Here is a 21613-nt window from a genome sequence, read left to right as displayed (position 1 = left end):
AAGAGCATCCAAGGTTATTAATGGAATAAAACTGCAGTTCCAGATAGGATATTAAACTTGGGGTTATTCAGTTTAGAAAAACAATGGCCTAGAGGTGATGTCATTACAATGTACAAATATTTGAAGGGACAGTACAGAGATGTGGTATTCCTAATGATTAGTGATGAGCAAGCATACTCCTTGCTCGGGTTTTCCCGAGCACGCTCGGGTGGTCTCCGAGTATTTTGAAATGTTTTAACAAATCCTCGAAAATGCGAGTATGAGTCCATGTTGAAGATTTTTTACTTTTAAGGTAGTTATTTTTTGTCTTATTTTCCCTGCTCAGTGACCTTCTGTTAGCCCCCACATTACCATTTTAATAATTGCTGAGACAACCCTTTTGCCTACTAAAAATTCTAGAGTAAAAGCAACTTACACCTGTTTATAAAAACTAATTTCTTTATTAGAATGTTATAGTAGAAAATAATTTAATGCATAACAAATGGATCTTAAAGGGAATTTGTCAGCAGGATTGTGCATAGATTGTGCTACTCCGAGCTACTACTGCGCAGGCTTGGGCGGTGCTATCTTGGTGAAGGATTTTTTTTTCTTCTCCAGTAAGATGGTGCCACCGGCGCATGCGCAGTAGCGGCTATCGGATCACAGCTATAGACACTGATAGCAGCTACTGCTCAGGCACGACGGGCGCCATTTTCAATTTTTTTTTTTTTTCTCCAAGCTGAATAACATGAAGAAAATGTATTCTTGGCAAACGAAAAATGCGATTATGCTGCAGAGCAGTTGCCATGGCTGGAACCTGCCTGCAGAAGGTTTTTGTTTTTATTTAAGTATATACAGATATTCATTATGCAAATTAGGGGCAGGTCAGTGAGGGAGCAGTGACCTGTCAGCAGTCTGCATTATGATTATCTTATCAGAGCACCACATGCAGACCTTCCACCTCCAGGCCCACCCCAGGGCACGAGCATAGTATTAGCACAAAAGTAAAATAAAGATTAAAAAGCAACCAAAAGATGGATTTTATCAACCAAGGTATAATTTTATTCAGTATAACACCGCCGACCTGACACTGTGTGTAGGTTACTGTGCACAATCCTGCTGACAGGATCCCTTTAAGTTTGTCTCTCTATATACTTTATTTATAATTTTAGTTTAGAATATTGTCACTTGAAGTTTGGCTGAAAACTTATGGTTAATTGCAATCTATAACAGTAGTTAATATAATAATAGCAACAGCTTGCTTATGTAATCTTAAGCTAAAAATTTTCATAGTGATGCATATAATAAGCCTGGTCCCTTTTGTTGAGTTTCTGGCAGGCATCTTCAACATTTTTAGTCATTCCAGGAGGGCCACAGCTGAAGACACCAATTTTCTTCACCTTTAAAGAAAGATAAATTAAATGTTACTTACATTTTCTTACTCTACATACAACATTGTACTCTTCTCCTTAAGTATCATAGAGCGATGACTGTGTGTACCGCCACAAGGCTCGCATGCTGCAATGTTCATGATGTAGACACTAAGGCCCCAATTTCTCAGTGTTTTTGCCAGAAATCTGGTGTAGAAACCTCTTATCTAACCCTGAAATAAAGCATTATCCGTGATGTCCTTTTCAGGGGTTGGGCTAGTTCTTACTGTTCTGAGCATGCATCAGACATCGGTTCCAACAGATACTCAGTACGAGTTTCCTTCTTACTGTGAAATATACTTCTCAGTGCAGAGTGACAGTGTGCTCCCTTGCTGGCCCTAATAAGAAATCATGAGCTGGCAAAAGAGCGCACTGTAAGTGCTCATAGTAAGAAGATAACATTATTTTTCAAAAACTTTTTCCATAAAATGAATTATATAGAAACAATTCTATATGCTTCTTCTTTTTCTTAATCCACTCATAGTTTTGTTTTCAAAAACTGAATGAAAGGGTTCATATGAAATACACTAAACGCAAGCCTATAAGAAAAAGGTGACATAGATGCTTACTGTTAGTGCTGATAATCAACACTGACATGTTGCGTGCATGATACTGAAAAACATTAATATTTTAATGGAACACCTATCAAAATGATCCTCTGACATGACTTGGATATATGAGAAGATGATAATGGAATACTGTGTAGGAGACATCTATGAAAACTAAGAGAAAGAAAACATATCTGTTGCTCATAGCAACCAATCAGAACACAGCTTTCTTTTTGTATTTTATTTTTGAAAACTTAAAGCTGTGCTGTGGTTGGTAGCTATGGGAAACTAACACAACTTTTCTTTTTCACAGTTTATCTAAATCTGAAAAAAGCATAGGGAATGTATTTGTAAAAAACATTTTCTTTAATGCATACAAATGTTTAAAAACTACATTCAAGGTAGATAAATGGAAAGCGACACATTTCAAATGTACTCCAATATCCAAAAAACGTTGGCATGCATTCAAAACACGTTGCTTTCCATTTATCTGCCTTGGATGCAATTTTTAAACATTTGTGAGGAATAAAAACTATATTCTTTTTTACCAATAGTTGCAATACATTCCCCATGTTTTTTTTTTCCCTTTTCGCCATACGAAAGGTCAGATTGTGTCTTTCCATGCACACTGGATCATAATCATTGGTGAGTTCAGCTGTCATACTGTTTCTTCTTTATCTATATATGCCCATGATCATATGTTTTAATGGACCTTATATTACAGAGTAAGATTTTATGAATATTTGTGAAGCAGTCAAGCTGGGTTCACATCACGTTTTAGCCACCGTCCATGATTCCGTCCAGCCATCCATCTGAAGCTCTGGAAAACAGGATTCAGATGTATCAGCTGGTGGGACCATTGACCTTAATGAAACAGGCAGAGTCACTTTGTGCTCAACCCTAATTTTTGCAATATAGGCCTGTTTCAGTTGGTCACAAAAGTACAGATGATCATGTTTTTGTGTCTAAATCATAAAGGCGGACATTGCCGAAAATGAGGTGAGACAGAATACATCTACCTAAGTAAAGTCAATTGATCTGTCAGAGTAGAAGCCTGAGTGTCATGTTTTGTTGCTTCCCAGAGAGAGCCACTGATGTGTGGCAAAAATGTGATGTCAACCTATCCCAGAAGGGTCTGGAAGTCTTTTTTTCCTGGAAATGAGTGATTGCGTGAAATCATGGACTGAAATTTCTCTGGCTGACTGCGCTATATCTTTATTTAATACTAAACCATACCTCGGGGTGGGCGTCTTGTAAGGAATTCAGAAATCCCATAAAGGGAGGTCTCCCGAAATGTGTGTATGATCTTAGTCCAGTCATTAAGCTCCTGTTTTGAACTTTCTGAAAGTGTCGCTCACAGATGTACTGCAAAATTAAGGGTTGTATATCTTATTATGTACAGGAGAATATATATTAATTTAGAGCATTTTAAAAGAAGCTTGATCAATATCATGCAAATTAATTTGATGTTGTGTTAATAACTGCTGCTAAAACCATGAGCAGAAAAAATTGATAAGCAATTTTGGAATATAAATAAAAATATCATAATAAAAAAGATTACATAACCCTACTATAAATAATAAGTATATTCCAAGTCACTCAGAAGGTCCAGAAAGCCAGTGCATTTATAAAGATTAGGGAACATTTATACATTACATTACTTTTGTACATTACACTTTTTATGCACAACTCAGCTGTTGCAGGACATATTTTTTAATAATTAGGTGTTCACTTCCTTTTCACCACTGATTAATATGAAACATCTTCATCCTTTTCAAAGACAAAGTCTACACCATCCAAAATGTTAATTATGATTTTCTGCAGCAGCTGATGCAAAGAAATGCATGACACATCACGAATGTTGAAGAACAATGCTCATTGACTTGTGTCAAAGGGACTTAAATAGAACCTGTCACTAGATTCATGCTGCCTGAACCATGGGCAGCATGAATCAGAGCCTGGATTCAAAATTGCAGCTATGTATGTATTTCTCTAAAACACCATGATGTTTAAGAGATAACATAGTTTGGAAAGCCAACCAGCTTTCCCCCACCTTACTCCAGTTGATTAATAAGTGCCTCCCTATATTCACATATGGGAGTGACCTGTCAATTAACTTGGGCATCAAAAAGCCAGCTGGGGCTGGCCTGGACTACTCAATGTTCTCCATATAGTTTCGGCTATGATGTCATTGCTTTTTAGGAAATACCATACTTTGTTGCAATTGCATAGCCAGGCTCTGATTCATTCTGCTCAAGGATCGAGTGGTATGAATCTACTGCAGGGACTCTTTAAAGAGGTATTCTCAAGTTCTTTAATTGCTTTAATTAGTTAGACAGAAAAAGCAACTAAATTGCAAACTTGCTGTTATTCTCCTATAATGAGAAACTTTAAATTTTATAGTTTACAGCTTGTTTCTATGAAGGGTAGCTCCTATTGTCTGGCTGAGAGTGTGCAGTAATTACATTCCAAGTGAGGAGTTAACTCTTAGCATCCCAGTCAGCTCACCTCTCTCTTCCTCCCTCCCTCCTCTTCCTGTCATCTTCTGAAGAGATGCCTTTATATTATAAATCCCCAGCCCAACTGCTTTCACAGCAGGTGTCCTAATCACATCTTTCTGCTCTGGCTGTCCCTCTTCTAATCCTGTTCTGAGCTGTGTGCTTGTTCAAATGCCTTATTTTCTCTATGGGTAAGTACAGAGATAACAGTGTGGACTCAAAATAATCCACTGATAGCTTAATAAGTTGCAGCTGAAATTGTGTTGGGCATTATAGTTCTATTAATAGTACAGTTCTGCTATTCACCAAGGAGGAGAACATGCTCTGCCATAAACAAGGAAGTAAGAAAATTGTAAGGAGTTTGCATTGCTCTGAACTGCTCTAGAGACTACTTATGAATACCCACTTAAGTCAATCTGGAGTAAAACAGTGCCACTGCTACATAACCATTAATAAAGGTTATCTGTTATCTCTTAGGTACAAATTCAACTCCAGCGTAATTAACTAGAGGAACAGAAAGGAAAATAAAGAGCTACATATTTACCAGCATGGCTGTGCGGAAGTCAAACTTTTCACTAAGTTGTGTGATGTATATGTGGACCGACAGAAGGTTATTTATGTCATTCTCTTCCACCTCTTTGATTATGTTCGTCAGCCATTCAAACTGTCTCTGAGTGCGCGTTACCCAAATGAAATAAATCTGAAAGAGAACCGAATAGTTATTTACATTTCAACCCAAACTTGTAAATATTCAGCCTATAAAATAATTATACATGTACATTTTTTGTAAAATAGGCATTGTTCTCCCTTCCTACATGTTTGCTCAGAAGCTGGTCTGTTCTTTAGTTTCCTACACACTCTCCATTCACTTAGTAGCACTTTTTGTCTGAACATATAATGATATCGGTTTGTGAACGATTTATGAAGCCTTACATGCATAGCCCTTTTTATTATAAAAATGACTGGACTATACACTCACCGGCCACTTTATTAGGTACACCATGCTAGTAACGGGTTGGACCCCATTTTGCCTTCAGAACTGCCTCAATTCTTCGTGGCATAGATTCAACAAGGTGCTGGAAGCATTCCTCAGAGATTTTGGTCCATATTGACATGATGGCATCACACAGTTGCCGCAGATTTGTTGGCTGCTCATCCCAAAGATGCTCCATACAAGGCAGGATGGATCCATGCTTTCATTTTGTTTACGCCAAATTCTGACCCTACCATCCGAATGTCGCAGCAGAAATCGAGACTCATCAGACCAAGCAACGTTTTTCCAATCTTCTACTGTCCAATTTCGATGAGCTTGTACAAATTGTAGCCTCAGTTTCCTGTTCTTAGCTGAAAGGAGTGGTACCCGGTGTGGTCTTCTGCTGCTGTAGCCCATCTGCCTCAAAGTTCGACGCACTGTGCGTTCAGAGATGCTCTTAGGCCTACCTTGGTTGTAACGGGTGGCGATTTGAGTCACTGTTGCCTTTCTATCAGCTCGAACCAGTCTGCCCATTCTCCTCTGACCTCTGGCATCAACAAGGCATTTCCGCCCACAGAACTGCCGCTCACTGGATTTTTTTTCTTTTTCGGACCATTCTCTGTAAACCCTAGAGATGGTTGTGCGTGAAAATCCCAGTAGATCAGCAGTTTCTGAAATACTCAGACCAGCCCTTCTGGCACCAACAACCATGCCACGTTCAAAGGCACTCAAATCACCTTTCTTCCCCATACTGATGCTCGGTTTGAACTGCAGGAGATTGTCTTGACCATGTCTACATGCCTAAATGCACTGAGTTGCCGCCATGTGATTGGCTGATTAGAAATTAAGTGTTAACAAGAAGTTGGACAGGTGTACCTAATAAAGTGGCCGGTGAGTGTATATTATAATGATTTTTTTTACCTTTTGTGCTAATTCATGCGTCCTCGGAAACCTGCTTGCTCAGGATTACCCAAAACACACAGTTAAGCTTGCTACAAACATGAGCACCACTCTGGACTTAGGGTACCGTCTTACAGTGGCACTTTTGTCGCTACGACGGTACGATCCGTGACGTTCCAGCGATATCCATACGATATCGCTGTGTCTGACACGCAGCAGCGATCAGGGACCCCGCTGAGAATCGTGCGTCGTAGCAGATCGTTTGGAACTTTATTTCGTCGCTGGATCTCCCGCTGTCATCACTGGATCGGTGTGTGTGACACCGATCCAGAGATGCGTTCGCTTGTAACCAGGGTAAACATCGGGTTACTAAGCGCAGGGCTGCGCATAGTAACCCGATGTTTACCCTGGTTACCATCGTAAATGTAAAAAAAAACAAACAGTACATACTCACATTCCGGTGTCCGTCAGGTCCCTTGCCGTCTGCTTCCTGCACTGACTGACTGCCGGCCGTAAAGTGAAAGCCCTGCTTTCCGGCCGGCACTCACAGTCAGTGCGGGAAGCAGACAGCAAGGGACCTGACGGACACCGGAATGTGAGTATGTACTGTTTTTTTTTTTTTACATTTACGATGGTAACCAGGGTAAACATCGGGTTACTAAGCGCGGCCCTGCGCTTAGTAACCCGATGTTTACCCTGGTTACCCGGGGACTTCGGCATTGTTGGTCGCTGGACAGCTGTCTGTGTGACAGCTCCCCAGCGACCACACAACTTACCAACGATCACGGCCAGGTCGTATCGCTGGTCGTGATCATTGGTAAATCGTTCTGTGTAACGGTACCCTTAGCTTCTCCAGAGATACTGAACATCTAATGACTGAGAAAGCTGACTATTTACCTTCTAAACCATACCCTGATGTGAAGATATGATGAACAACCTCCCATCCACTCTTTAGTTGTTCACATAAAACCGAGCCCTTAAAATGGCCGAATAACCCCTCTCAGCACTTTCAAATCACTGAAGCTAATAGCCTCAGTGAAACATTTCTCCCCTTCAGTACTTTTCCAGTGATTGTCACAGAGTAAAGAAGAAAATGTTATTATACTATTTTATTTTAAAATTCTCACTCAAGCATAGTGGAATGATAAATAAATGGAAATTAAAGATAAATTCTATAAGCATACTTTCTTGCACTGTATCCGTGCGTTGACTGATGATTTGAAGACAAGGTCTTTAAGGATTGAAGCAAATGGTGTAACCCCAATTCCACCACCAACTAAGACTGAAACTTCAAACTTGTTCCACTCCTGGTGCCCTTCTCCAAATGGTCCATCCAGGAATAACTAAATAAAAGACAAATTAGGAAGCATAAAAATATCTTTAAAAAATAGAGAATTCTTTTTATGTACAATACAGACCAAATGGAAAATTTCCACATGCCAAATATTTTCAAGTGGTTATACAGTCATTTCTCTTTTAAAATGCATGCAAGGACCACATTGGTGGTTCCATTTTTCGAAATCCCTGATATTATGGCACTCTGACATTTATGATACTTTAACAAATGGTCTAACACTAAATCTGAACATTTTGTTAGCTTACAATGGAAGAATTGCAAAATGTTTTATATACCTTTGGGAACTTTGTCTCTGCAGTGCTGGAAGAGGAATAAAGCTGTCTTAAGCTTGTTGTCCATGGCCCTACTGCTCTTATATGTAAACTTAATGTTTCTTCATGGGGAGCAGATGTCAGTGTAAAGGGATGGTATTCATCTGTACCAAGAGTCAAGCAGGCAATCCTAACCCATTGTCCAGACTTGTAGTCAAAGTCAGATGGTCGCTGAAACTTCACGTATGTTACACCTACAAATTAAAGTAAATGCAATAAAGGTTATTTAAAGGGAACCTGTCACCCCCAAAATCGATGGTGAGGTAAGCTCACCATCATCAGGGGCTTATCTACAGCATTCTGTAATGCTGTAGATAAGTCGCCGATGTTACCTGAAAGAGGAGAAAAAGACGTTAGATTATACTCACCCAGGGGCGGTCCCGCTCCAATGCGTGTCTCAGGTCCGGTACAGCGCCTTCCATCTTCATTCCATGACGTCATCTTCTGGTCTTCATGCCGCGGCTCCGGCGCAGGCGTACTTTGTTTGCCCTGTTGAGGGCAGAGCAAAGTACTGCAGTGCGCAGGCACCGGAAAGGTCAGAGAGGCCCGGCGCCTGCACACTGCAGTACTTTGCTCTGCAGACAAAGTACGCCTGCACCGGAGCCGTGGTGTGAAGACCAGAAGAGGACATCATGGAATGAAGATAGGAGGTGCCGGAGCGGACCTGAGACACCCATTTGACCGGACCGTAACGGGACCGTCCCTGGGTGAGTATAATCTAACCTCTTTTTCTCCTCTTTCAGGTAACATCGGGGGCTTATCTACAGCATTACAGAATGCTGGAGATAAGCCCCTGATGCCGGTGAGCTTAGCTCACCATCGATTTTGGGGGTGACAGGTTCCCTTTAATATTCATGAATAGATTGATGAACTTGATTTCCTGCTATTCATTTACTGACTAGTTCATGGGTGAACCTAGACTTAAGATTGTCCCTTTGAATGTGGGCACTTTGCAGTCACATAACGTGTCTGTGACAGAAGCTGCTTGATGCATTGAAAGTGGAAGTGGGCCCCTTACCTCGTGGGCCCCTGTGGGGCTACACAGATTGCACCAAAATTGAATTGATTAGACAAGAGCTGGTGCCTTCAAAGCATTAAAGTTTATTGGTTTGAGTGTCACATTATACAGTTTATAATGCCAATAAGAAAAGGATTCTGGGCCACAAAAGTGAGAATCATTATGTACAGAAATACTGCAACATTTGATCTGTTCGCTATGGTATTAAAAGGACTGTATCACTAAAAAAACCTTTGTACATAAGATAATCTTAGAAGGGCCTAGTTGTTCAGTAACCCTTTGCATTAGTTTACTTTTGGCTAGGGTCACACCATCGTATTTTCTCCCATCTGAGAGAATCAGGACGATTATGCTAATCACACACTGATCAAACTATGATCAGAGTTTGATCAGAGTGTGCCCATAGTAAGATTCACTTCTCAGGGATGTAGATAAGATTGAAAAAAAAAATTCTTTGTCATGTCCATTCTGTCAGTCCATGAAAATCGTACATATCATTCGAATGCAGTTTTCCATGGACTCACTGTCTTGCGTGGCTGAGTATGATCCGAATATTGATTGCAAATCATGCATGCTGCAATATTTTTCCTGGCACAATAGAATCACGTTGATCTAAGTGCAGTATAGTGTTTTGTCGGATCGTGTTCAGACCAAATATACTGTCATCTGCACGAGACCTTTTACCAAGCAATAACAGCCAATTGCCTAAGGTTTCTTATCTTCTGAACAGCATCATTTACAAGACACTAGTGTGGTGAATTATTCATTAAGTGAAGAAAACAAGATTTCTATCAAGTATTCCTTTTATTACAATATGTGTACAAGAATGTGCAGCAAATATATTCTATTACATACCTGAGGGAAGTTGCTTTGCTTCTAGAACTTCTATCTCTATCTTTTTCCTCCTCAGACTAATCAGTTTATCAACCACAAAGATAATAGCCGGAGCAATAAAAAAAATGTGAAATCTTGGTTGCTGGATGAGTGCAAAGCTGCCATGAATGATAGTCTGCGATAAACAGATCAAAGTGATAAGAGAGAAGCCATAGAAAGCAAAGTCTTTGGGCATCATGGCCATTATCTTCTCACATTGCGTAACTGTACTGGATGACATAATGACTTAAAGCAAAAATTGAACCAAAGGACAGTACCCATAAGATCTTACAGTACGCATTACAGTTATGTGCAAAATAATAGCAGTTTAACATCATTAATATGTTTAATTACTGTTTTTGGCAGAAAAGATCATACAACATGGGAAAAAAATTCATGACTAGGTGTAGGCGCATAATGGGCAACCAACAGAAACAACAGTTTTGACATTCACACTGTTAATTGGGTGTAATTGATTCATTTAATGAAAGGGAGGTGTACTAATTAATAACAGTATGGAGTTCTGTAAAGAAACAGGTGTCAATTATGGCCTTACATTTAGAAGGAGGGTAGCAAATGGTATACATGCTGGCTTTAACCCCAGCTCTGTGAGCAAAATGGGACATTCTAGACATTGTACCAAAAGAGAAAGAACTTTAATCAAGGAGTTGATTTGAGAGGGGAAAACAAATAAAGAAGTGCAGAAAAGAATTAGTTTCTCAACTAAAAAGATTTCCAAAGCTTTAAAATGCCAAACAAAACCTAAAATATGTTGTAGGAAAAGACATACTACCATCCGCATAGATCATCGGATTACGAGAATGGTACAGAAGCATCCAATGATTAGCTCCAGGGAGATCAAAGAAAATCTTCAATTACCTCTGAGTCCTGCAATCATCAAAAGGCGCTTACGTGACGCCAAACTATTTGCAAGAAACCTTCATACAGTACCATTACTGTAAAAAGGTGTGTTGGAAAGGTTGCAGTTTGCCAAAGAACACAATAACTGACCTGAGAGAAGTGATGCAGCATTCTTATGACAGATGAGAACATGATTCTTCTTATTGGGTTTAAAGGCTGCAGTTTGTGACTCACTGAATTCAAGCCACAGTACACTGTGAAGACTGTAAGACATGGAGGTGGTATGGGGTTGTTTCTCATACTAAGGAGTTGGGCCAATTTATCACATACCACCATGGACCAGTCTGAATATATCAAAATACTGGAAAAGGTTATGTTGCCTTATGCGGAAGAAAAAATTTCCTTGGAATGGGTGTTTTAGTAGGACAACAACCCCAAACACACCAGGAAGCGGGCAACATACTAGTTCCAGTATGAAGTGGCCAGCCAATCCCCTGACCTTAAACTGGTTGAGAAGTTATGGCGTGACAGCAAACATACTATTTTTGATACAAAACCTAAGAATGCATAAGAACTGTTGAATGTGGGCCAGTCAGTTTGGGCTGGAATATCTGTTCGCAGGTGTCAGATGTTACTCGATGCCATCCTACCCAGAAGTAAAGCAGTTATCAGAAATACAGGCTATACAACTAAATATTAGTTCAGTGATTAGCAGAACTCTACGTCTGTAAATAAATTTCAGGCAATACTGTAAAATTTCGAGTTTACAAATGAAAATGAAGACACCGTTTATTTTTTTTTTAATGTTGCCTATTATTTATTTTTCTTCATTTTCAGTTTAAAAAAATATGTTTTGCTCTTGTTTTCAAAGGAATTGAATGTGCAGTGTTCCCAGCGTTTTTGTGTATAAGGAAACAAATGCTATTATGAGTAGAGTTGAGCGAATTTGTTTGGATTCAGTCGCCGAATCTGAATTTGCCATATTCATGCCATATTGTTTTATTATTCATGCCGAATGTATGTTTGTTCCGAACATATTCGGTAATTTCTACTCCCATTGATTCTAATGACATTCGGCTGTGTTCGATGAATATTGCAAAAACAATATTCACTGCCGATTGTATTCGGAACCGAATCCGAACAAACTCGCTCATCTCTAATTATGAGGATTGAGCTTTTTCTCAGTTGTTTTAAACTCACTGCTATGATTTTGCATGTCACTGTATGTCTGGAATTTTTTATAGATAATATGCACATAATAAAGATGTGTTTAAGGCTCAAGACATCCCTCTATTAACCAGAGCAAGGAGGTATTATTTAGTGGTTTATACATTTATATGGAAGTCGTGTAATCCTAAATACCCAGCTACATCAGCGTATCACTGGGAGTTAGAGAGGTTGTATTAATTCATTTCCAGAACAGTTTAAACAATATTCTAAGATCTCCTTTCAGAAAAACATGTAGTGTAATAAAATCCGTATAGTCCATAAAATCCTTACAGCTTTCAAAAGTTGGTTTTAATAATGAGAAATTGATTGTTTAGCAATATACTGTATCTATCAGAACGTAACATTGCTTCTGTATCATAATATGATCCATTTTATCCCAATTACAGCAAACTGGTGATTTATGTGCTAGATTTCTTACATTCTTACCAGAACATAGAATAACACATATAGATGATGAATGATCCAGAATCCACGGAAACTGATCCGTCGAAAATGATAGGTAGAAAAGACATACATCAGAGCCATGACTGCTAGGAGCAGGACTCCAGTTATACCTGTAATTAGAATGAGAACGTTAACTCAATGTCTTGTGTAGTGTCAGTGACATACAATATAAAATCTTTTGCCTTCCTGAAAATTCCTGCTATCCCAGTGCTACCACGGCATGGGCTCCACCATTCTTCTTGACTTGTCCAGCAGTGATGATGCGCCAATCATACACAAGTAACCACTGCAGCCAATCAGGCATCATCACAAGGGCCAGTGATTGGCTACAGTACTAATGCATATGCGTGACAGTTCTTTATTGCAGGGCATAGCTACGAAATCAGCAGGATCACCAGAGCTACGCCAATGCAGGGGACTCACCAGGTGAATATAAGTTATTTAATTTTGCTACATTCTTTTTTTTTTATCTTTAATTAAAGCATGGTGACCACAGTGAACCTCCATCAGTAGATCCCAATCTGCTATTTGCTAACCCTGGCTCTAGATTTTTTTATTCTTTAAATTATCTAGTAAAAATGAGCTATTTTTGTTTTTTGTAAAAGAAAAAGCGTTATATAAAAATTAGGGCTCCTAAGGATGACAGCTTCAATTTTTTGTCTACTTAAATGTAAGCATTTGTGGGTAAAACAAATTTTTTTGCAACTTGGTTTTCCACGGCGATAAAAATGCAAACATCAAGTAGCAAACAAGGCGGCACTTGTTTGTGTAAAAATATTCCTTTATTGAAGTCCTTCTAAAAGCATGCAGTCAGGGAGAGGGAGCAGGTGTGGCTAGTCGGACAAGGAATGTTTTACGCATCGAGACACTTCCACAGGACACAAAATGGCCATCGTCTGACCAGCCACACCTGCTCCCTCTCCCTGAATGCATGCTTTTAGAAGGACTTTAGTAAAGGAATATTTTTACACGGTGAGTGCCATCTTGTTTGCTACTTGATTTTTGCATTTTTATCACCGTGGTGGAAACTTTTGAGCAGCACACCATTGTTTTTTCCACTGGTTTATTGGGCACTATGTCATCTCCGTATATGCACAATGGATAGTGCTGAGGTTTTTTTTCCGTTTCTCCTGTTGGATTTTCTGCCCCTACATCATCTTGTTCTTGGATTACGTAACAAAAAACCCACTGAAAGATTCCCTTTAAGCTATTCAGTGACAAAATAGCTCCAGACCTGTGAGTATTGAGACTAAACCTTTCCACTCACATGTTTTATGAAATAATGCCAGTCTCACTAGTTTATTACGGTGAGAAGATTAATTGATATTACACTACTTTGTGTATTTCATTTTTCCTTTTACTACCGTGCAGCTGCCAAGTCAAGGATTCTGAAGTAAGTCTCTGTTAGTATATCACATCTCAGACATTAAAGTCTTTGTGTTGTAAATTCTCAACAGTCACATTAAGATCCCAAGGCTGCTTACCTGGCACAGTCTCAAAAAACCACCAATAATATTTCTGTGGAAACTCAGATCTAAGGATTTGAAGGAATCTCAGATTAGCATAATGTTGCATAATAATAAATTCTAATATGAGTTGTTATTATTATCGGAATTTCAACATTCTCAAAATAGATTGTTCTAATAATCAAGGCGAGATGCAGAGAAAAGACATTTCATGTTCTCAAAAACACTCTTGTGGACCCGTCAGCATTCATATGCTGCCTCGTTAATCGAATACAGGAAAAATATATATCTTTGTACCGTGTTAACCAGTAGGTAGAAAAATATTACAATTTGAGAGTCCTCAGCGGTACCTTTTTAATGGCTAACTGAAAAGATGGTACCAAATTGCAAGCTTTCACAACTACTTGGGTCTCTTCATCAGGCATAGCATCTATGCCTGATGAAGAGACCTGAGTAGTTGTGGAAGCTTGCAATTTGGTACCATATTTTCAGTTAACCATTAAAAAGGTACCACTGAGGACTCTCAAATTGTAATATTTTGTTAATATAATTCACCCAAAAGGGAACGAAGAGTCAAATATATTTTTCCAATTTACATCTCATAGCTATAATTGAAACAAATTGAAACCATTTTTCAATTTAAGTTTAGAATTATTCTAAACATTTTAGATAATATATCTTGTATATATTTTGCTTTATACCTTAGTTATAACCTATAATATGGTTCAAAGCAGCATTCAGAGTTTTTTCAGACTTCAGAGCTAAAATATCACAGCTTTTTCTTTTGACTGTCAGAGCAAAGCTTATTTTGGTGTCTGACTGCTTTTTAGGTGTTTTAATGGAATATTCCCGCCATTAATGTAATCACCTATCCAAAGGATAAGGTGAACTTTCTGATCTCTGGGCATGGGAATCCAACCTCTTGGGCTCCCAACAATTCAGAGAAGGATGACATTGATCTCGAGATTACAGAGCCGTATTTGAGTGGAGGGGGACATGCTCAAACTCTACTCCATTCATTGCTTATTGAACCGCCATTAATAGCCGAGTTGTGTTCTAGGATTTCTCTGCAGAAGAAAGAGAATGAATAGAGTGGAGTTCAAGTATGCGCACCTCCACTCTATTCAGTTCAGTCCTGGAAAACAGATCTCCAATGATCAGTAAGTTATTCCCTATCCATGGTATAACTGTCAAACTTGGTAATACCCCTGTAAGCTACTAGAAATGTTATGTGTTTCACACTCACATTGTTGACTGCGTTAAAAAGGTTATCCCGTGAAGAACATTAATCATCTATAGACAGGATAGGGGATAAATGACTGATCACTAGGGGTCAAACTGCTGATAGCTCCACCAATCACTAAAACAGAGTTCCCAAGCCCTCCATTATTCCTCTAGATGTTCACTGTGAGCAGAAGTTTGAATAAAGCAGTGGGTCATGATTGATTTATGCTGCTCCATATATTGTCTTTGTCATAGCGCTGACAGAAACGGTTAAGTATGGTAATATGGTAATGATAAGCGGGGCTCCCAGCAAATGCAGGTAAGTGATAAATGTCCCATGTTAGACATCCCTTTAGAGTTAAACAATAATTAAATGCTTCTGACTCAAATGCTACAGCTTAACGTACCCGTTATCTGAAAACACAGTAGGGAAGAGGCAGCTGAGGACACTAAGTGGAGTGATGGTGAAGATGTAGACATTGACCAAGTGGCCAAGTGCATGGAAAACTAAAGGAGACAAAAGTATTCAACAAATTCAACAGTTACTCAACATTTTGGCTTCACATTTCTCTACAGTGAGACAAACTTACTGGTAAGGACAAGTGCACTCATGGCGATCAAACGGTGGAAATCTACTGCGGCATCAAACGGGATATATCGATTCAAGAAGGTCTCTCGCAGGAACGTAATTAGGTTTCGGCACATCGTCAGAAGGATGTAGGAGAACATAAATGAAATGCTGGCAGCTGAACCTCGAGAAATTATAAGCCCAATATATGTAGTGTCAGAAATTCCATTTCCTGGCGATGCAAAGCCATAATCTGTAGAATGCAGAAACATTCAGAAGTGTCAGATATTGATGCAAGTCTCACAGATAATATTCACCACTGGCATACAATATATAATTCTCTTGCTCTTACTGATTGTTTTACAAAGAGTTTTGCACCGCAAAACATTTTCGCCAACCTATTGCTGCTGGGCCACAATGCATAAGGTACCAGGGCCAAAATTCAACAGCTTGCACGGGACCCTTATACCCTTATATCTAAACGTCTGCTCAAACATAGCTTTCCTTAATATTTTTACTTTTTTGTTTTCATTTCATTAATTACATGTGCAACACAGAGGTATGGAGTTAAACACTGTAGTTCACAGCAAAAAAGAGAGAGATTGCAGGTCTTCCTTTTATTAAATGGATTTTCTTCAATACTCCCATAGTGTGCCACACAATTTTATATCAAATGGTTTTTTTTAAGCGACAGTGTAACATGTACGGTAATAATATCAGCATAGTACACAATGAGCTACCTTTTTGGAAATAACATTGCTATTAACCACATTAAAAAAGGAATCTATAATTAGATATATACACCGTATATAATTTATTTTATTTTATTTCTTTCATATTTCTTTTTAATTGATGGTGGCAGCTAATCACGTACAAAAATATATCTTGAATTATTACATTTTTCATATTGTCAACTGGAGAAAACAGAATATATATTTTAAGACGTTTGACAAACAGACATCTAATATGACAAATTAACATTTTTTTAAAATAATAAAAGGGTTAACTTATGAAGGCAACCACTGTCTATGTGATGATTTGAGGCCTATAGATTACAAATAGTGTGTTTTTTAACTGAAAATCCTACTACATACCGTAAGCAAGAGTGGACAGTTCAGTTCTCCTACTCTGACTGACTCGAACTACCTCTGAGGTACATACTGCTATGACCTCTAATCTGGAAGGAGTTGTTTGTGATGAAATAGCTTCTTTAAAGGTAAACTAAATTTAGCAAATCAAATATTTCAATCAAATTTACCTTTTTTTAGCTTTGCCATACACCCACACTAACATGAATGAGATAGTATTATACTCACAATATCCTCTTTCTGCAAACAGTCCAGCTGATATTCCATAGAAGATTACTAAGCATACAATATGACGCCGGTAGTTTTCAATTAATCTTTTAAATTGCTGTATTTTTTGGCGAATTTTGCTTGACTCGTATTTTTCTCTTCTTGCTTTAGTAAATACACGTGGCTGATTTGTCCTATGATTATTCCTAATGATGAAATTATAAGATGGATATTGAGACTAATGCTATTACACTATGTAATAATATAATATGCCAACTGCACTCACATTCTACCATGTCTGTTTCGAACGTCGCAGCCATCGGACTCTGATATGTTCACGTTGTTTTCAACATTACTGTAATGATAGACAATTATTGCTTCTTTGATTGTTTAAATTAATGTGGTTTTTTTTGCTTTTACAACACATCACAAACATACAGTAAATCTGCACTAAAATGATAACAACTTAAGATAATGTATTTTTTCCATTATATTAAATATAGCTACAATAGAAAGAGAAGATTCTGGAGTTACAGTATCTGTAATTGACCATTTTTTCAAATCATGTGAAGTTTGTCAGTTTTTCTTGCAACAGTCACTAACCTAAGGTCATGTACTCAACAAAAAGCTTGCTGAATACTTCATACAGATTGCAGCTCTGATCGACTGCCTAGAAATTTTGCTTACGCCAACATAAAAAAATTAGTATAGTTTAGTCTTCAAGGAAGGGTCTAATGCACCACTTGCATTTTGACACCCGTAAAAGAGCTAAGACATATGTCTTTGATTTGTCTATGTTTAGTGAACAGACACTTTAGAGGACACAGTGGGAGAAATATACCTCACTAAACAAGACAGAATCCCAGAGCTACTTATGCCTAAAACCTGTCTTTGCACCATATTTATCATGAGTTTTCGATACTTTTTCCACATTGTCTGTCAAGGCCTTTCTGTAAAGGCTGTGGCTTATCAAAAACAAGCCTCAACCTTGTGCACAAAGTAAGCAAACTAATAGGTGATGTAAACTTGTACTAGACAGTCAGAAAATACTCTAGATTTATCAAGCAGCATGAGAGACTGATCAATTTATGATACATTTCACATATTTTAAAGAGGAGCTTGCTAAAAAAAATTAAATACTTTGTAAAATCCATGAAATTCTCTAACTCTGACACTTGTTTCAATTTTTTACTGTGCCACTCCATTGCAGAGATATTCATATTTGTTACTTTTGGAGCATATGATGTGAAATTTCTCCTTGAAGTTCAACTGGGAGTTTCTTCAGAATTTTCTCTGGGGCAATGGATACCCCTCCCTCCCAAAAACAGCCAATCACAGCACTAGCTGTGTAGCAGTCACAGTCATTGCTGAGCTGTGATTGGCTGCATCTGGTAATGAGGGGTGAGATCGCACCCCCAGGGAACACTCTGAACCCCAAGTTGAGCTCAAAGTAGAAATTTTACACAGTGCACTCCAAAAGCAACAAATGTGAATATCTCTGCAATGGAGTGCCACCACACAAGAAGGAAAAGAGCAGAAGAATCAGGGGACCTCAGGGTGATTAGAAGGGTTTTTTTTAACTCAATTTTGTTTTAGGAAGTGACATGTCTTCTTTAAGACTGTCTGGTCTTATTTTACACTGTTTAAAAAGTTGACAGTTTTGACAAAACTTCTCCAGAGGATTTTCAAGTTTCAAGAATAAACCTGGTGGTTACCTGTCACCATGTTTGGTGGTTCTTCTGTCTATAAAGGAAATCCTGCTGGTAAGATTGTTCTTGTTGACTGGAAAAGTTGATCCTTTAACAGAAAACAAAGCACACACATCTGAATGTCACATACATCACACAATGTAACACAAACTTCTTCTTTTGAAGCCTCAGCAGATAGATCATGACGGTGCCTTGGCCTCATCTTTAGTGGAGCAAAGTTGTGTCAAAATAAAAATTAGTGTTCAATTTAAGTTTGTTTATTTCCTGAATTCTTCATGATGTACAATAACAAATTGTATTGTGAATTCTTCATAACATGAAAATAAGTGCTGAATAAGTCAATTATTCTGTGGCCTAAAGATTTCTACAGTCAGAAAAAGGACATGTGAATACTGATACCCATGCTCAACTTCATCAACAACTATAGGGTATCTCACCATTTGAGAAACACTGCATTAACAGATTCCATTACTGCAATATATATGCACAATATAGGTTATATTACTTACCTTACTTTAAATATGCTGTCAAGAACCTATGGATGAGATCAGTGGGGGTAAGAAACCTGGTACACCCACTTATCAACTAAAAACTGAGGAAGCGGTATTTTGAACGTGAAACGCATGTCGGGGTAAGTGGCCGAGGTGAAGGCAGGACCAATCACCATTATGGGTAACTATTGTTTTAATTAAATATGTTTTCACATTGATGTTGGGGGCAGCAGTGGTGATCGTTGTACCACTTGTTATGGTGGTCAGTTTGAGCACAGTCAGTTATATCAATATGATACACTGCAGTCCACTGTGACATATTATACATACTTAGCAGCTGCACCCCACATATATATGTCCTGACCTTTCTTCGGCCTCAGTTTTTCACATCTGTGGATTTAATCACATATTTATTTAAAAAACCCATGTATTGTACCATTGTATTTGTTTGGTCAATTTGTTATGTGTTGGCGTTATATTTTCTCTGTATAAATACATTTTGATTTAATTTTATTGGCTATGTAGACTCGATTTTCTCCGTGACTGTTTATAGTATAGCGAGTGGCCTTGTATATGGGTGTACGGCATTATACTACTGGTATTTAATTTGTGGATAAAATGATATATTGGTTGGGCAGCACAGTAGTCCCAAAGATTGCTTACTAGCTGCTGTTGCATAGTGCTCTTTATCACCCATTCAAGTGGGAGTGAATGGTCCACTTACAGAGTAGTTTTCAGCTAATCGATGGAGATGCCTTGTGTCAAACCTCCCCTCCAATCTCATATTGATAATTTATCCCATGGATTGTTTTAATACTGTAGATTCTCTTTAAAAGATGCAAACTTTGATCAGCTTACTCCATGTTTGTTGCGTACAGATATAACTATAATTAATTAGACTCTTGGTGTTCCTGATGTCATTGGATCTTAGGATCTATTTTCAGTGGATCTTGTTGATTTCTGCAATTCTGCTGAATAAAATATGTTTTAATACAGCTTGATCCACTGTTGGGACAGAATAAGGATCAAACACAATCAATATTACCAAGATAGATCCATTGGTCACCAGCAATGAGTTCACATCAGAAGCTCATCACTGAAAAAACTTAAATTGGTATCATAAAAATGTAAGACCCAAATCCTGATTATTGAATTGCTGATCATGTCTTTCTGTATTCTGACCCTGGACAGTGTATGAAATATTTTACAAACATGATGTGAACAGGTTTATATACTTTTGTAGCTTGTTTAATTCTTTTCCACATTGAAAACAAGACTGTATATACTATAATTGGTTCTTTTAGTGGATAAGTTTAGTAATAAACTAGGTGGAAAGGTCATGGTTATCTTACCTTGAAATGTTATTTGGTTTAAAATATTGGAATGTTGATTAAACATAGAATAAAACTGATCCCATGTGATCTCCTGCGTAGACTGAAGACCAGCCTCAATAAGCATGCTCTCAATAACTTCTTCAGTTTGATCTCTTGACAGAAAGTTAGATATTTGATTGAAAGACCTTAAAATGAAAAGAACTGAACATTAAAAGCTCAAAATATTTTACTATTTGCTTCATTATAATAACTCCACCAATTCCTGTGACTTTAACTGTATTATTCTACAACACTTTTTTATTCTGTCTTATTAACTTTGAGGTTACTTACTTGCACCTGAATTTTGTCTAGTTTTGGTTGTTTTTCACTTTTTTTCGTTTGCACCAAATTCACCTTTCCATTTACACAATTTTTTAAGTCTATTATCTATATGTTATATTGTTTGTTTTGTTTGTACTTTTTTTAGTTGCCACTGTGGGTGACCCCTAGGGTTTCCTGATGATTTTGCTTCATTCATCATTTGTGACTTTTCAAAAGTCACCCAGTTTTTCCGAATTGTACTTCCAGTAATTCCATGTAATGCAGAAATATTGACTCAATTTTTGCAATATTTAAAAAATTATGCAAATGTACAGTATGTGTTTAAAAGTTATAAGAATTGTTAAAGACGTTGTCAGGGACTTTTATAATGATGCTTTATCCCTAGGATAGGTCATCAATACTTGATTGTAGGGTGTAACACCCGGCACTCCTACCAGTCAGCTGTTTCCAGTTCTGTTGGCAGCCAGATATGATCAGTTGCTGAGCTGCACCGCACAGCTCCATCAACTGTATAATGGCCGGCACCAAGAGCAGCTGACAGATGGGGGTGCCTGGTGTCATCCATATCTGTCAATTGTGATTCATAGAGAAAGAAACGGGTTGCCTTAGTTATAAAGTTGAGCCAGCCCTATTCATACACATCACTGGTCACCAACCAATAGGAAACTGTTTCTTATAGCATGACAGACCAATATTGGAAGACTAGGGCTGAGAGTGGAACATAGGTAGACATTTGATTATGTTAGTGTATGATGTGTATAATGTAGTGATATCTATCTATCT

At 38.1% G+C, this 21613-nt stretch overlaps 1 protein-coding gene across 2 annotated transcripts in view; it reads right to left on the bottom strand.

Annotated features, from left to right (window-relative positions):
* Positions 1-420: 420 nt before the first annotated feature.
* The window catches only part of LOC143775606 (dual oxidase 1-like), a 72831-nt gene continuing 51638 nt past the window's right edge, over positions 421-21613 (bottom strand). For both annotated transcript variants that reach the window (XM_077263944.1, XM_077263945.1), the window contains 14 exons: positions 20528-20694; positions 18691-18772; positions 17262-17330; positions 16997-17181; positions 15703-15933; positions 15520-15619; positions 13907-13956; positions 12405-12532; positions 9870-10023; positions 7961-8190; positions 7513-7671; positions 5000-5155; positions 3194-3322; positions 421-1379 (listed from right to left, as the gene is read on the bottom strand). In XM_077263944.1, the coding sequence (XP_077120059.1) occupies positions 1257-1379; positions 3194-3322; positions 5000-5155; positions 7513-7671; positions 7961-8190; positions 9870-10023; positions 12405-12532; positions 13907-13956; positions 15520-15619; positions 15703-15933; positions 16997-17181; positions 17262-17330; positions 18691-18772; positions 20528-20694 (1963 nt within the window). In that variant the 3' untranslated portion in view covers positions 421-1256. The remainder of the gene's footprint in view (positions 1380-3193; positions 3323-4999; positions 5156-7512; positions 7672-7960; positions 8191-9869; positions 10024-12404; positions 12533-13906; positions 13957-15519; positions 15620-15702; positions 15934-16996; positions 17182-17261; positions 17331-18690; positions 18773-20527; positions 20695-21613) is intronic.

Source organism: Ranitomeya variabilis, chromosome 5 (assembly GCF_051348905.1).
Source record: "Ranitomeya variabilis isolate aRanVar5 chromosome 5, aRanVar5.hap1, whole genome shotgun sequence".
Lineage (NCBI taxonomy): Eukaryota > Metazoa > Chordata > Amphibia > Anura > Dendrobatidae > Ranitomeya > Ranitomeya variabilis.
This window is presented reverse-complemented; position numbering and strand designations above follow the sequence as displayed.